Source organism: Hipposideros armiger, unplaced genomic scaffold (assembly GCF_001890085.2).
Source record: "Hipposideros armiger isolate ML-2016 unplaced genomic scaffold, ASM189008v1 scaffold_266, whole genome shotgun sequence".
Lineage (NCBI taxonomy): Eukaryota > Metazoa > Chordata > Mammalia > Chiroptera > Hipposideridae > Hipposideros > Hipposideros armiger.
The window spans coordinates 1,170,048-1,184,013 of NW_017731616.1; the positions used below are offsets into that span (position 1 = coordinate 1,170,048).

At 38.4% G+C, this 13,966-nt stretch overlaps 1 protein-coding gene across 1 annotated transcript in view; it reads left to right on the forward strand.

Annotated features, from left to right (window-relative positions):
- Nucleotides 1-1,385: 1,385 nt before the first annotated feature.
- The window catches only part of GORASP2 (golgi reassembly stacking protein 2), a 39,589-nt gene continuing 27,008 nt past the window's right edge, over nucleotides 1,386-13,966 (forward strand). The window contains exon 1 of the mRNA XM_019656837.1: nucleotides 1,386-1,618. Coding sequence (XP_019512382.1) covers nucleotides 1,556-1,618 — 63 coding nt within the window. The 5' untranslated portion in view covers nucleotides 1,386-1,555. The remainder of the gene's footprint in view (nucleotides 1,619-13,966) is intronic.

The window sequence follows — 13,966 nt, forward strand, 5'->3', positions numbered from 1 at the left end:
ATAAATTTTTAGGTTTAAATTTTAAATACTCTGTTATAGAAACAGTCCATGAGCACTACGGAAGCTAGAACAAGCAAAAACAAAAAAATAAAACGTCTCTGTTACTACCCAGAGATCACTACTGTAACCCTTGATTCATACTCTCCCATATCTTCATGTGTATACATATGTATTGGTATGTATTTTGTTTACAAAAATGTTTTTGTAATGTTTAGAGACATTCTATCTTGTAACTTATTTTTTTCAGTCAATAATTTCGGCTTTTCCATGTCAATAAATTCTTTTCTTGTACTATTCAGTACATATTCAAATTTCCCCAATTGAGCAAAAAATGTCCTTTACAGCTAATTTATCCAAATCAGCCCCCCACCTCAAGACCTTACTTTGCATCTCATGGATATATCCTTCACATATCTTTTAATTCACAATAGGCCCTTTCTTATTATTCTAACTTGATGAAAAGAACTGGCCAGCTGTTCTGAAAGACAGTCTACCTCCTGTATTTAACCTGGTTGCTTTCTTGCCTGTCAGTTTACTTGTTGCCCTGTCCTCTGTATTCCTGTAAACTGGAAGATCTAACTGAAGATGTGATCAAAACAAGTTAAACATTTCGGGCTAGAATACTTCATGAATGATAATATATACTTCATGTTGCTTCACATCAGAACACCCATATTCTGATATCTGGTTGATCCACCACCATAGGTGATAGTCAAATTGACCCCCTGGGTAATGGACTTAACTGGGGGTTTTAGAGGGAAGGGGCAAAAGGAGGGAACAATGAAGTAGCAAACGTGTGAACACAACTTGGCTACCTAAAGGAAATGGGGAACCCAGCAGCAGGCAGTGGAACGCCAAGGACATCCAATTGTACTGATCTTGTTCTAACCATTAGGGAAGGCAAAACAAAAACAAAAACAAAAAAAGAACTTGGTGGGTCCTCCATGACTCTGGGATAGCTGTTTCATAAAGAGAAATTCCCCTTTATAAAAGTGAGCTGAGCAGACACGGTATGCAGTCTATGGAGAGTCACTGTCACTCTCCTCTGTACAACCTGGGACAAAACCCAGAGACCAGGGAGGACGTTCGGTGTGTTTACATCCGCCTCCAGTCTTTTCAACAGCAGCTCTTTTCCTGCCTCTGGCCACCAGGGGGAGCTGCAACCAAGCAACCGTTCTTTCGGGCGAGCAGGAACGAATCTAGATGAATCTTGTCCAACTCAAGACCCCGTATCAAGGTGCCGAAGCCGGATGAACCGTGTTTCTGCTCTCTCGCGAGCGTGAGCCGCCCCCTCCCCGCTATCGTCCTCCGCCCCTTCCACCCCACCCGCGCACGCTCAGGCCCCTCCCAGCGGCTCGCGGCAGGGGGCGCTGTCTGCGGCGTCGCAGCGGCCCTGGCTGCCGCGGAGACGATCTCCCGGCGGGCAGTGCGGCCCGGCTCTCCCGCGGCAGCGAGTGCCACGTCCCAAGTGCTACGCGGAGGAGCGGAGCGGGCGGTGCGCGGGGGGCGGGGAGCTGCGCGGAGCCCGGTCAGGCCACACTGATCGCCCGCCGCCATGGGCTCTTCGCAGAGCGTCGAGATCCCAGGCGGGGGCACAGAAGGCTACCACGTCCTGCGGGTAAGAGCTCCGACGGCGACCCGAGAACGGTGGCATGGAGGCGGGGCCTGACTGCGGGGAGGCGGAGGCCCCGACGGGCCCTTTCCCGAGGCTACCAGGCCCGACCCCGCGAAGGAGCGGCGACCGCGGGCGCTGCTTTGGCCGAGGCCGGCTCGGGAGGCCGCTTGGATCACCCCCCCCCCGGGTGGCCGCGGGGCCCGGGGTTTCCCGCTTTGGGAGGACGGGCTGGAACCGGAGACGGCATCCCACGATTTCATCGCCGGGGGGCTGCCCAGGCGAGAGAGGGACAACCTTGGCTGCTTTTTTTCTCGCGATGTTCTCAGCCCTCGTCCCCTTAGTTCTTAGCTTCCAAAGTTAGAAAGGTTTAGGGTCCAAGTCTGCAAAGAGGTGATGGTGAAGGTATCTCATGAGTTTTCCGAGAAAAGGGAGCCCGGAACCAGCAGACAGGAGGCCGGGGGATGCGACCGCAGGTGTTAATTCACCTGGGCGCTGTCTGAATGTCCGGAAAGGCCAGTTAGGCAGACAAAACGAAATGGCCTTAAAGTACGTTTGACGGACTTAAATTTAGTTGAATTTGACAGTTTTTCCTCTCTTGTGTCGCTCCTAACCTTTCAGATCCTCCTCTTCTACGTTTCCTGGTGGGGAGGAACTTCCGTTCTGTTCTAAAAGTGTTCAGGGTGTGGTGGGGATTAAGGTTTAGAGCCAAAGTGATGAAAAGAGGTAATGGAGAGGAATGTTTAAAAATATAATCCAGATAAAGGAAAAAGAACCTCAGGCACCAGGATGCAGAGAAACATAGTATTTCAAAAGGCGTTAGCTCAGCCCCTGCATATGCACAGCCAGGGTTGAACAAAACATGTGGTCCTTTCCTCATGGAACTAGGCATCTTTAAAAGTAGCATTGATGGCTGTGTGCTGTGACACCTACGTGTGTGGTAACATGATTGACTGTCAACAGAGTGGCCCCAATCTTTAGTGCCATTTCAGAACGTAATAAAGTGTCACTAGATATTAGCTTCTCACGGGCAAGAGCATTTCACCGAAAGCGAGGAAGTACACTTCGTGGTGCTACAGTCATTTCTGCCTTAGGTCCCAGGTTTTAGGTGAGGTAGCGCTGTGATCGATCACCTTTCGGATCTTCAGTATTATCATGTCTCCTTGTCTCTTCACTCTACTAAAAATCCTTCTTGAAGCCACACTCTTGGCTGGAAAGGATGATTTTCGGGGAAAATAAAGGGAATCTGTAAATCATATTACCTTCCTATTTCCTTCAGCTAAGCCAGCCCCCAAGTACCACACTGATGGTGGAAATGGAAAAAGGGTCAGATCGCAGATATGAAGTGAAAGTGGCAGTACTTTTCTCTTTGTTATCTGTTTTGATTTTTGAGTTCTCTGCTCTGGGGTATGTTATCCAGTATGATCAGTTGATTCTTACAGTGACTGATTGTGGCCATGAATCCTTAGGGATTCATGATATTTTTATAATACATGCACTCAATAAAACAGTGTTAGTAAGTTTAAAAAGTCTGCTCGGAAGCTGTACACATCAAAAGGATTCCAATTCAGTGAATTCTGTTAATGACTACATTTGCAGTTAAATAACAAGCTAGAGTGTATTTTCTTTACATAGGTGCAACTCAGTAAATCAGCACTGATATGTATTCTGTAGTGCAGATGTGTTATGAATCTATAAATCTGATTTTTTAGAAGCACTAGGAACAACCTTAGTTTCCAATCTGCATTTGGAGCATAAATGTAGCAAAAGATAAAATACTTTTTTTGTTTGACTTTTATTAGATAGAACTTTAAAATAGTAATGATCTATCTAGTTTAGGAGAATTTTTTAAATGTGTCTGAGTTTCTAACCCACTCTGCCCCCATTCTGTAATTGGTTTATCTTTGTTCTTAAAGGCAAAGTACCATGTTAAATCTCAACAGATAAAAATATCTTTCTCTCATTTGTTTTTACCTAAATGTACAGTGGTATCTTTTGCTGGCTTACTGAGCTTGTGAACCAGAATAAATATGGCAGGATAACTTTGGAATCAAATCACTCATGTTTAAGGGTTCTAGAATGATTTCATTAGAAGTTAATTTTCTTTAATCAATTCCCTGGCCATTTCCTTGTTAGTAATGAAAACTCGTATGACTAGGTTTTGAAATACCAAGTATAGTGACACCCATATTCACTGCTGTTTTATTGTTATTTCAAAGTCCCTATAATTCAGATAGGTTGCGCTTTACATTTTTTTCCATTTTTCCATATCCATTGTTAGATTCTGCTTAAAAAAAAAAATCTTTAGGGACAACCTTGAAATGGTTCCAGATTTTCTGCTATGAATAATGTGCTTTTCTCTTTATGTTTTATATGTTTATGTATTAATGCACATTTTAATTTTGTGATCATTTTGTGTACCCAATTCCCCACCATAGATATCCACCATAGATAGTTTTTTATGTATCCTTTCAAAAATGTTTTATGCATATAAAAGACTCTACCCCCCTTCCCTCTTTTTGCTTATTTGTTTCCTTTTGTAGCTATTGGGATCATATGATACATACTGTTACACACCTTGGTCTTCTCATTTGGTAACCCATCTTGGCAGTCTTTCCATAGCAGCACATAGAGCTCTGCCTCTTGTTTCACTTTGCTCCATAGTAGTCTGTTGTACCATAGTTTGGTTAAGCAGCACCTCCTGGCGTTGGACATTTATTGTAATTTTTCTAATCTTGCTGTTACAAGTACATTTCTGCAACCTTAAATCCTACCTTTTGTTTTACTTAAAATACACATTTTTCCCCAAATTATTGAATTTTAATGTTGTCTGTTTATGTAAATGTTGATCTTCATTTTAGTAAATTAATACATTGCTTTGATTATCAGCACATGTTCATTAGAGATCATTTGGATAAGTTCAAAAAGTATAACAAAGAATTGAAATTACCTGTAATCCTCCCATGGAAAGGTAAATACTGTTGAAGTATTTTTCCTAGTCTTTTTCCTGTGCCTAACATTGCCCGTTAGCCATGTTTCACAAAGATTTTGAATGCTATGACACATTCAAGTACAGTATGGTCAAAAGTTATCATAAGATGTTAGCTTTATAACCTAAATATGCAATAGCTCAGGAATTGTTAAATAAATCAGGGCCTAATTACAGATTCGAATATGATGCATTCAGTGAAAATTGTGTTTCAGACACTCTGGACATAGTTATGCCTCTCTGTGTATGTCCATGTATATTCGAGGGCCCAGGAAAATAAAATGTAAAGGTGATAAGCCAGGCTATTAAAAATATTATTGCTGGGTGGTGACATATTTATATTCCTTTTAAAGTTTTTTTTTTTTTTTGGTCTGCTGAGCCATCCTGCCACCTGTTGGCAGCTCAGCAGCTGCTCGGGCCAGGACTCGAACTGCTGTTGCTCAGGGCTCACACTCTTGAGTGAGCTCTTAACCAACTGAGCCACTCGGTCGGCCTTATTCCTTTTAAACTTTAATGTATTTTTAAATTTCCACAATGATCATGAAAATTTATATATTCACAAAAATATAGTTATAAAAAGTTATTTCTAAAAAGTGGACTCCTACTGGAAGATTTTTTAATTTGTTCAGAAGTCTTTTAAAAATAACATATTTTAGATTCCCTTATGCAATGAGTCCGATTCCATGTTCACCATGTGTACCACTTTTATTCCCGTCCTCTAATTCTTACATTAGACAGAAAGAATGTTAGTCAAGGCTAGTTTTGTTAGAGGTTGCTATGAGTTATTACATTTCAAGTATGTCAAATGCAGAACTGTTGCCTAGAGTTTCCACTAATTATCAAGTGAATCCAACAGGGCCATTTTCAAGTTACATTTTTGGAGTTTCCTCATGGGTGCCCACTATAAGATCTATTTCTAAATTAAAGTATTCAAATTAATTCCATTGTACACTTAATACTTTTTGAGATGGGGATATCTGAGGATATTCTGAAACTAGTGTTCACACCAATATGGGTACATGGAAAATGTCATGTTCGCTATTACTTATAATTGCCTCCAACAGAGTTCTTGAGGTGATAGATTTTTGTAGGAAAGGACACTGAGATGAAATGTGTCTCCAGTGTGATAACAGGCCTTCATCTGCTGAGCCATTTGCTGCAGGCCAGGCAATATTAGTTACTGTCCTTACAGGAGGAGGTGACAGTAAGTGGAATTATTTCCGTAGAAAACAGAATACCTAGACCATATCTCCTATTATATGGACTTGCTCTTTTTATATGATGCCTCACTAATTACATGAAATCCTGCAGGATTTCAACTTAGTATTTATTTTGAGAAAGTGAATTCTCAACATTTGACAGTCATATTTTTTTTATTTTACTAACAGTGTTTCTCAAACTTTTAAAACTCATGCTTCCATTTGAAAAACGTAAGGCCGGCTGAGTGGCTCAGTTGGTTAAGAGCTCGCTCAAGAGTGCGAGCTCTGAGCAGCAGCGGTCTGAGCTGAACTGCCAACAGGTGGCAGGATGGCTCAGCTAAAAAAAAAAAAACATAAATATTTCACTACTACCCTCGTGCCTTCTCACTCATTCTGCAGACAACAGGTGAAAAGAAAACAGGGGTTTTTTTATGTGTTCCTCCAAATAAGTTATAATTGAAAAAGCTTTATGTATACCACCTAAAGATTCTGACCTGCTCCCTAAATAAATCTCTTATAATAAAAGGCTGTGGAGTTTAATAAACATTCTTGAAATTGCCTTTAAATGTAGGAGTCAGAATATTTCAGTTTGTTAACACCATGAAATACAAAGTATGGGAACCTTAGGATACTTTTAGGAATTGTAAGTACCATCAGAAATAAACATTTCCCTATATAAATAGGCCTTGAACAAATACAAACTTTCATATTTTTGTGACGAAGTATGGACTGTCATTCTCAATATCTTTATTGGGGGAGACCAGCTGTTGGTATGGTTTTTGTCTCTGGTCTGTTAATAGAGTGCACAGCACCAGCTCTATAGCACTTTCTGCGTCAGATAGTCACAGTGTTTTTAAAAATAATTCCCTGAAATTTACATAGGAATTGAACTTCAAATAACCACTAACATCAGTACATTCATTTCGCTGGCTTTAATATTCTACTAAAAGGATTATATTATTTTGATTCACTAATAAAATATTAGTTAACCTAAACTACAAGAGAAAACACTTATTCATAAAGGTTTGATATGTCTTTGGAATCTGACTGTAAATTGCTTTACGAGGTGTGATTGATTATTAAGTAAGATGGCTTTTTTTCAAACAACATGCAGAGCCAAAGTAGTTACTTTGAGAGACTGTACATATCCCTCTTGGCATTGCAAATAATTTACTGCAGCATGAAGAGAATGATGGTGGGGGTTTTTGTTTTTTAAAACACCAATGAGAGATCATTCAAGCACAATATCAGCAAATAAGGAACGTTGTCACCTTGTGGGCATGAATACATTGAGAGACTCATAGTAGACTACCAGAGACCACCTTTGGAATCACTGGATTCTAGTCTCAGCTCCGTCACTTCATTGTGTTTCCTTGGACAAACCTTTAAACTTCTTTGAGCCTCATTCCTTTTATCGAAAAGTGGAGATAATAGTAGTGCCTCCTTTACCTTTTTTTTTTTTTACTAAAAATCATATTAGATATTACATATCTAAATATTTTGAAGAAAATTGAGCACATTAAATTTCTTTATTGAAATAATGCTGTCCACCCCATTTGGTATCCTGAGGATTAAATGAGATATTGCATGCAAATCATTTAGCATTGGATCTGGAATGTGATAAAAACTGAGTAAATGTTAGCTGATACCTTTATTATTCGTATTTGTATTATTGTATCATCCATTAAAAACTATCATAGTGGCAATACTAGTTAAAATATACTTTGTAAACATTTTAAGTAGTATTTCCATTAATCCATCATTCAGTAGCTACTTTTTGTCCGTGTACTTAACCCTGTACTTTTCTGCTATTTAAAACATAAGTTTTAGATCACCTCTGACCCATTCATTTTATAAATGTGCCTGTTAATTTTTAAGGATCCTCATTTTTAAGGATATCTTCTTTCTGTTTTTTAAAAAATGAGTACCAGTGTTCTTTTTTTCATTGCTTTGCCTCAGTGTGACTAAACACATAAATTAAAATGACTAATAAATGAGTATGTTATTAAAATGACCTTGTTGGGTTTGACCTACACCATGGAATTTATAGATATTGGGTTGTCGGAAAAGTCGTGACACATTTTTGCAATGAAAAACAGGAAATATATGTCATGACTTTTCCAACAATCCAATAACTTAGCAACAGTTAGACCTACTTCATGGTGAGTCATTAAATCTTAGGGACTATCTAGTCAGCCTCCTCACTTTACATCTAACGAAAAGGAGCACAGAGAGATTATTGCCCAAGGTTACACAGCAAGTTTTCTTTCCCTAAGAAACAAATACCTACGTAAGTTGGTATTTGAAGAGGATAAAATGAGGTGACAGGTTGTGAAAGTTTTTGCTTCTTTTGGAGCAGACTTCACTTTATTTCAACATTGATTTACTAATATACAAATATTTTCTACGAAGCTATTATGTAATGATGGGATGTTTATTTCCTTTTAGTTACCATTAGAAGTTTATTTCAAATTGCTTCAACATGTTACAAGTTACCTCATATGTTCATTGTCAGGAGAACATGCTCTTTGAGTTATTTTGGTAGAACACGTGAGGAGAATGTTTTAGCAGGTGAGGCTTGAATTTGTCTAGCATACGCAGAATTATTTACCACACATTTGTGGTCAAGTCCCAAATAGGAAATGGGCCCTTTTTAGACATAGAAGAGCTCCCCTGCTCCAAAAGTGTGTTCCTTATAATCCTGAAGGATTTAGAGTTGAGTTTATTACATCACATTCCCAAATCTTTTCCCATCGTTTTGATAACCTAAACACACTCATAACATGAGGCTGTATGTGTATAGTTAAAATGAGTCATTTAGGTGTTACTTGTATTGAATTTTGTAGTCTTGTTTAAGACCTCTACTGTTTTAAAAACAGTACAAAAGTGAGAGTGTTAATATTAAATTGAGAGCTAGAGGAGATGATGCTGTGGACAGAAAGTCATTCAAAGGGACATTGTCTACCTTTTATGTGTGAAAAGGAATTGGTGGTGCAGTAATAAAGAGGAGACAAATTCCATTGAGTCAATTTTTGAAACATCTCCATGGTCAGAAAACTTAACACATTGTGGACTGGTGACGCAGATTTGTGTCTATTCACTTAAATGCCCCGTCCTCAATGTGTTAAGGAAGATAATTCATATACCAGCCAGAAACTTTGAGTAAGTTTATCTTTGTATGTCACCTTATATTACCTAGTCTGGGATACCCTGTGTTCTGAAAGAAACTTCGTGGTTTCCTTTGTTACTTTAAGGTAACAGTTCTGTATCCCTCAGCTGGAAGTACATAAGTAAATGGACCAATGCAGTTGGGAAACTGCCTTCTTCCCCGCCTCCCCCCATTCCACCCAAACTTTTCTTCCCTACCGCCCTGCTATCCCTCTCTCCACAGAGTCAAGATGTAAAAGAGAGAGAGGGGTTCATGCGAAATGACCCAAATCTAGTGTAAAGCACTATTATACTTTTAATCCCAGAAGAAAAGATGGATGCTTCACTCTTTCGAAAGCAACGAATATAGAACCATTCGGTCTGGGCACAAAGAAAAATGCAGGCTAAATCTGGTAGAACTTTCTATTGATCCAGAATCAGGTGAGGGAAAAGTCAAAAGTTTAATTATTCTTTTTACCTGGAGTTTGAATGGACAAAACAGTTAATGGTATCTTATAGGGCATTTTTTTTCAAACTTTGTTACAGCTCAAAGTAAACATATATTTGCATTGCAACTTATGTACTACATTTCATGAAAAATACCCTCATTAAGTCATGAATTTTTGATATTTTTCTATTCTGATTTTTTTCTATTTTGACATTGGTCTAGTCTATCATGATCCACTAAATTGATTTCAGAACCCACTGAAACTTGCCATCGTAGTTGAATGATACCACTTTAGGGATTAATTTATGTATAGTTTAGTGCTTCAAAAATCCAGCCTCTAACCACTGGTGCTAATTTCTTATGTAATGGGGGTGGATGCCCCTTCACTGTTTGTTCAGTTTCCATCATAAATTCATTTTTTGCTTCTTGAGTAAAAAATGTCTAGCAAATTTCATCTTGATGTTTTTTCGTGAGTGCTTATGAGAGAAGTATTTCTTTCATGTTGTGATGTTTATTTTGGCAAGATAACTTCAAAATGTAAAATTTGAACTCATGTAAATGCCAATAACTTCAAAATTTCATCTACCTGCCCATGTTTTGGTAACATTTCTTTTTGTAATGATCATTTCTTTTTGTAAGCATAATTGCTCTTTAGTATTTTCAGCTGTTTCATTATGTTTCTTAATTGTTCAAAGTAAATCATGTGGCATGAGGAATATTGGAAAAAGTGCAATTTCAACATGCTTGTTAGAACTCTCAGGGAAAGGGTTTGCAAAGTATTGATTTTTTTTTTAAATGGAGTGTTTACTGATTTAAGTATCAAAACTATGTTATACGAAAATCCATTTTTAAAATGTATTGTGTGCTTCTCCAGCATTATAGATAAGTTCTAAATACATTTTAACCTCTTCATGTCTTAATTGTTATGATGACTGTCAATTAATATGCCATATTGGAATACAAATCACATAGTTGTCACCTAGACCTGTGCTATCCCGTATGGTAACCTCTAGCTACATATGGCTATTTAAACTTAGATGTCAATTATTAAAGTTAAGTGAAATTAAAAGTTCTGTTCCTCAGTCACACAAGCCACATTTCAAATGCTTCATAGTCACATGTGGCTAGTGTTTACTGTTTTGGACAGCACACATACAGAAGATTTCCATCATCACAAAAAGTTCCATAAATAACTTAATGGCAAAGACTTTTTTCAATTTTTGTATTGCCTACAACAAGACAATCACAATTACACGTTTTATGTAAGTACACAGTAAGTACTCACTAGGTAGAATTTGGTAAGCGGCTCAAGACTTGCTTTTTTTTATTTTTAATTTTATTTTATTTTTTTTTTATTTTTTTAGCTGAGCCATCCTGCTACCTGTTGGCAGCTCAGCAACTGCTCAGCTCGGGCTGGACTCGAACCGCTGTTGCTCAGAGCTCAAACTCTTAAGCGAGCTCTTAACCAACTGAGCCACTCGGCCGGCCCTCTTTTGATTTTTGACACTTTGATTTTTTCTTATTTTCTGCTAGCTATCATTTTTTCCCCCTATAATTAAGTGGCAGTAGCATCTCTTTCCTCTTTCAGTTCTTATGGCTATTACTCTGCCTGTTGGTGACTTGGAAATCAGATAGTCAAACTATGTAAAATAAATGGAAATAGAACCTAAGAGTGATCTTTAAGTTACCTTGTGAGGAATGATTGTAAGGTATAGAAATATCTAATCACTACGTTGTGACCTGACAATAATATAATATTGTATGTCAGCTGTAATTGAAAAATTAAAAAAAAGAATGAGCAAGGTAAGCAAATTACTTTGTGGTCTTTACATTGCCTGCTCAGAGTCCTTTTAGACTTAATTGTTGGTTTTCAAATTGTGTTCCTTATAGGCGAGGTGTTGGGTGTGTTCTTAGATTGTAGTAATTTCATTTCTACTTTTTGGATAGAGGGAGCATATCTTAAATCTTTTTACATTAAAATGCCATAAGTGTACAGCTTAATGCATTTTCACAAACAACACACTTGTGTAACCAGCATCCCTTCTCCTTCCAGTCATACCCCAACTACTCCCCGACACCCCATCCCCAACCCCCTACCCCCGAGTGATACTATCCTGATTCTAACAGCATAGATTAGTTTGGCTTGTACTTTTATATAAATGGAATCATGTTACATATACTCATTTGTGTTTGGCTTCTTTGCCTATGAGATTTTTTTTTTAAAGATTTTATTGGGGAATTAGGGAAGGGGAACAGTGTTGAGGAATTAGGGAAGGGGAACAGCCAAGTTGTTGTCCTTCAATCTTAGTTGTGGAAGGCGCAGCTAGCTCAGCTCCAAGTCCAGTTGCCATCTGACCACCTGTGGTCAGCTCATGGCCTCTAGCTCAAGGTGCTGTGTTCAATCTTAGTTGTGGGTGGGCATAGCCCACCATCCCATGCGGGAGTCAAACCAGAAACCTTGTTGGTAAGAGCACATGCTCTATCCACTGAGCCATTAGGGGGGCAGCTAAGCTCAAAGTGCTGTGTTCAATCTTAGTAGTGGGGGGCGCAGCCCACCATCTAATGCGTGAATCGAAGTGACAACCTTGTTGTTAGGAGTATGTGCTCTCTTGAACTGAGCCATCCTGCCACCTGTTGGCAGCTCAGCGGCAGCTCAACTCGGGCGCAGCTTACTTGCCCATGTGGGAATCGAACCAGTGACCCTGTTGCTCAGAGCTCGTGCTCTTAAACAACTGAGCCAGCCACTTGGCTGGCCCTGCTTATGAGATTTTTATTGCTTGTGAGATTTACCCATGTTGTGTATTGCTGTAGAGCTTTCATTTCATTAATACATTTTATGTCATTGAGAGCATATATGAAAATTGGTCTAGTCTGTTGATGAGCATTATGTTGTTTTTAGTTTGGGGCTATTACAAATAGTGCCTCTGAACATTACACTGTATATATCTTGGAGAGCATGTATGCCCTTTTCTATTGCGTATACTAAAAAACAGAATATTTGGTCAAAGGTGTGCATATTTCAATATTAATAGAAATTGCCAAATAATTTACTAATTTACATTCCCACCAGCAGGTTTCTGATTGTTCCATATCCTTACTAATGGTATTTTCCATCGTTTTCATTTTGGCCATTCTGATAGCTGTGTAGTGGTATTGCAGTGTGGTTTTAATTTGCATTTCTTTGATAACTATTGAAGTTGAGCACATTTTCATATTTATTGGCCACTTCAATATCCCCTTTTGTTTAGTGTCTACTGAAATCTTTTCCCTATTTCTCTATTAGGTTATCTATCTTTTTTAGTAGTTTTATTGATATTTAATTTGCATACCATTTAACCCAACCTTCTAAAGTATACAGTTCAGTGACTTTTTAGTATATTATTAACAGAGTTGTGCAACCATCACCAGTATCTAATTCCAGAACCTTTTTGTCACCCCAGAGAGAAACTCCGTACTCATTAGCAGCTACTTCCCGTTGCATTCCTCGTACCCCAGGCCCTGGCAGCTTCTAATCTACTTTATGTTTCTATGGATTTGCCCTTTCTGAACATTTAAAATGGCATCATACAATATATGGTCTTTGTGACTGGCTTCTTTCACTTATAATGTTTTTCAAGGTTCATTCATGTTGTAACATGTTTCAATACTTCATTCATTTTAATGCTAAATAATATCCTGTTCTATGGGTGTACCAGAATTTGTTTATCCATTCATCACCTGAGGAACATCAGCTGAGTTTCAATTTTCTGATTATTATAATGCAGCTGTGAAATTTGTGTATACAAGTTTTTATGTGGACATGTTTTTCTCTTGGTTGTATACCTAGGAGTGGAATTGCTGGGTCATATGATAACTGTGTTTAACATTTTGAGAACCTGCCAAACTGTTTTCCACAGCAGCTGCAACATTTTACATTCCCACCATCAATGTATGAGGTTTCCAGTTTCTCCACATTCTTGCCAACCCCTGTTACTATCTTTTTTTGTGTTAGCTGTTCTTGTAGATACGAAGTGGCATCTCATTGTGGTTTTACTGTCTATCTTAATAATTTGCAGTATTCTAAATTTGTTCTGAATACAGTTCCTTTGTTGAATAGGTATTGTACTTTTTCACTCTCTTAATTGTCTTTTGATGAGAAGTTTGTAGTTTTAGTATAGTTTATCTTATCATTTTTTTAAGTTTATGGTTAGCATTTTTTGTGTCCCATTTAAGAAGTCATTTCGTACTTGAAGATCTCAAAGATATTCTGTGTTTTTCTCTAAAGGTTTTATTGTTTTGCATTTGACATTTAGACTGCAATCGGTCTGGAATTGATTTTTGAGAGACAACATTTAAAAAAATAATTTCTCTTCCTAGCTGGCTAACATTTTAGGTCCTTTTTTTTTTTTTAAGAGATAGTTAATACATAGTTAGAAAAATAATGCACAGGCCGGTCGAGTGGCTCATTTGGTTAAGAGTTGGCTTAAGAGCATGAGCTCTGAGCAACAGGGCTACCGGTTCAATTTCTACATGGACCAGTGATGCTGCGCCCGAGCTGAGCTGTTGCTGAGCTGCCAACAGGTGGCAGGATG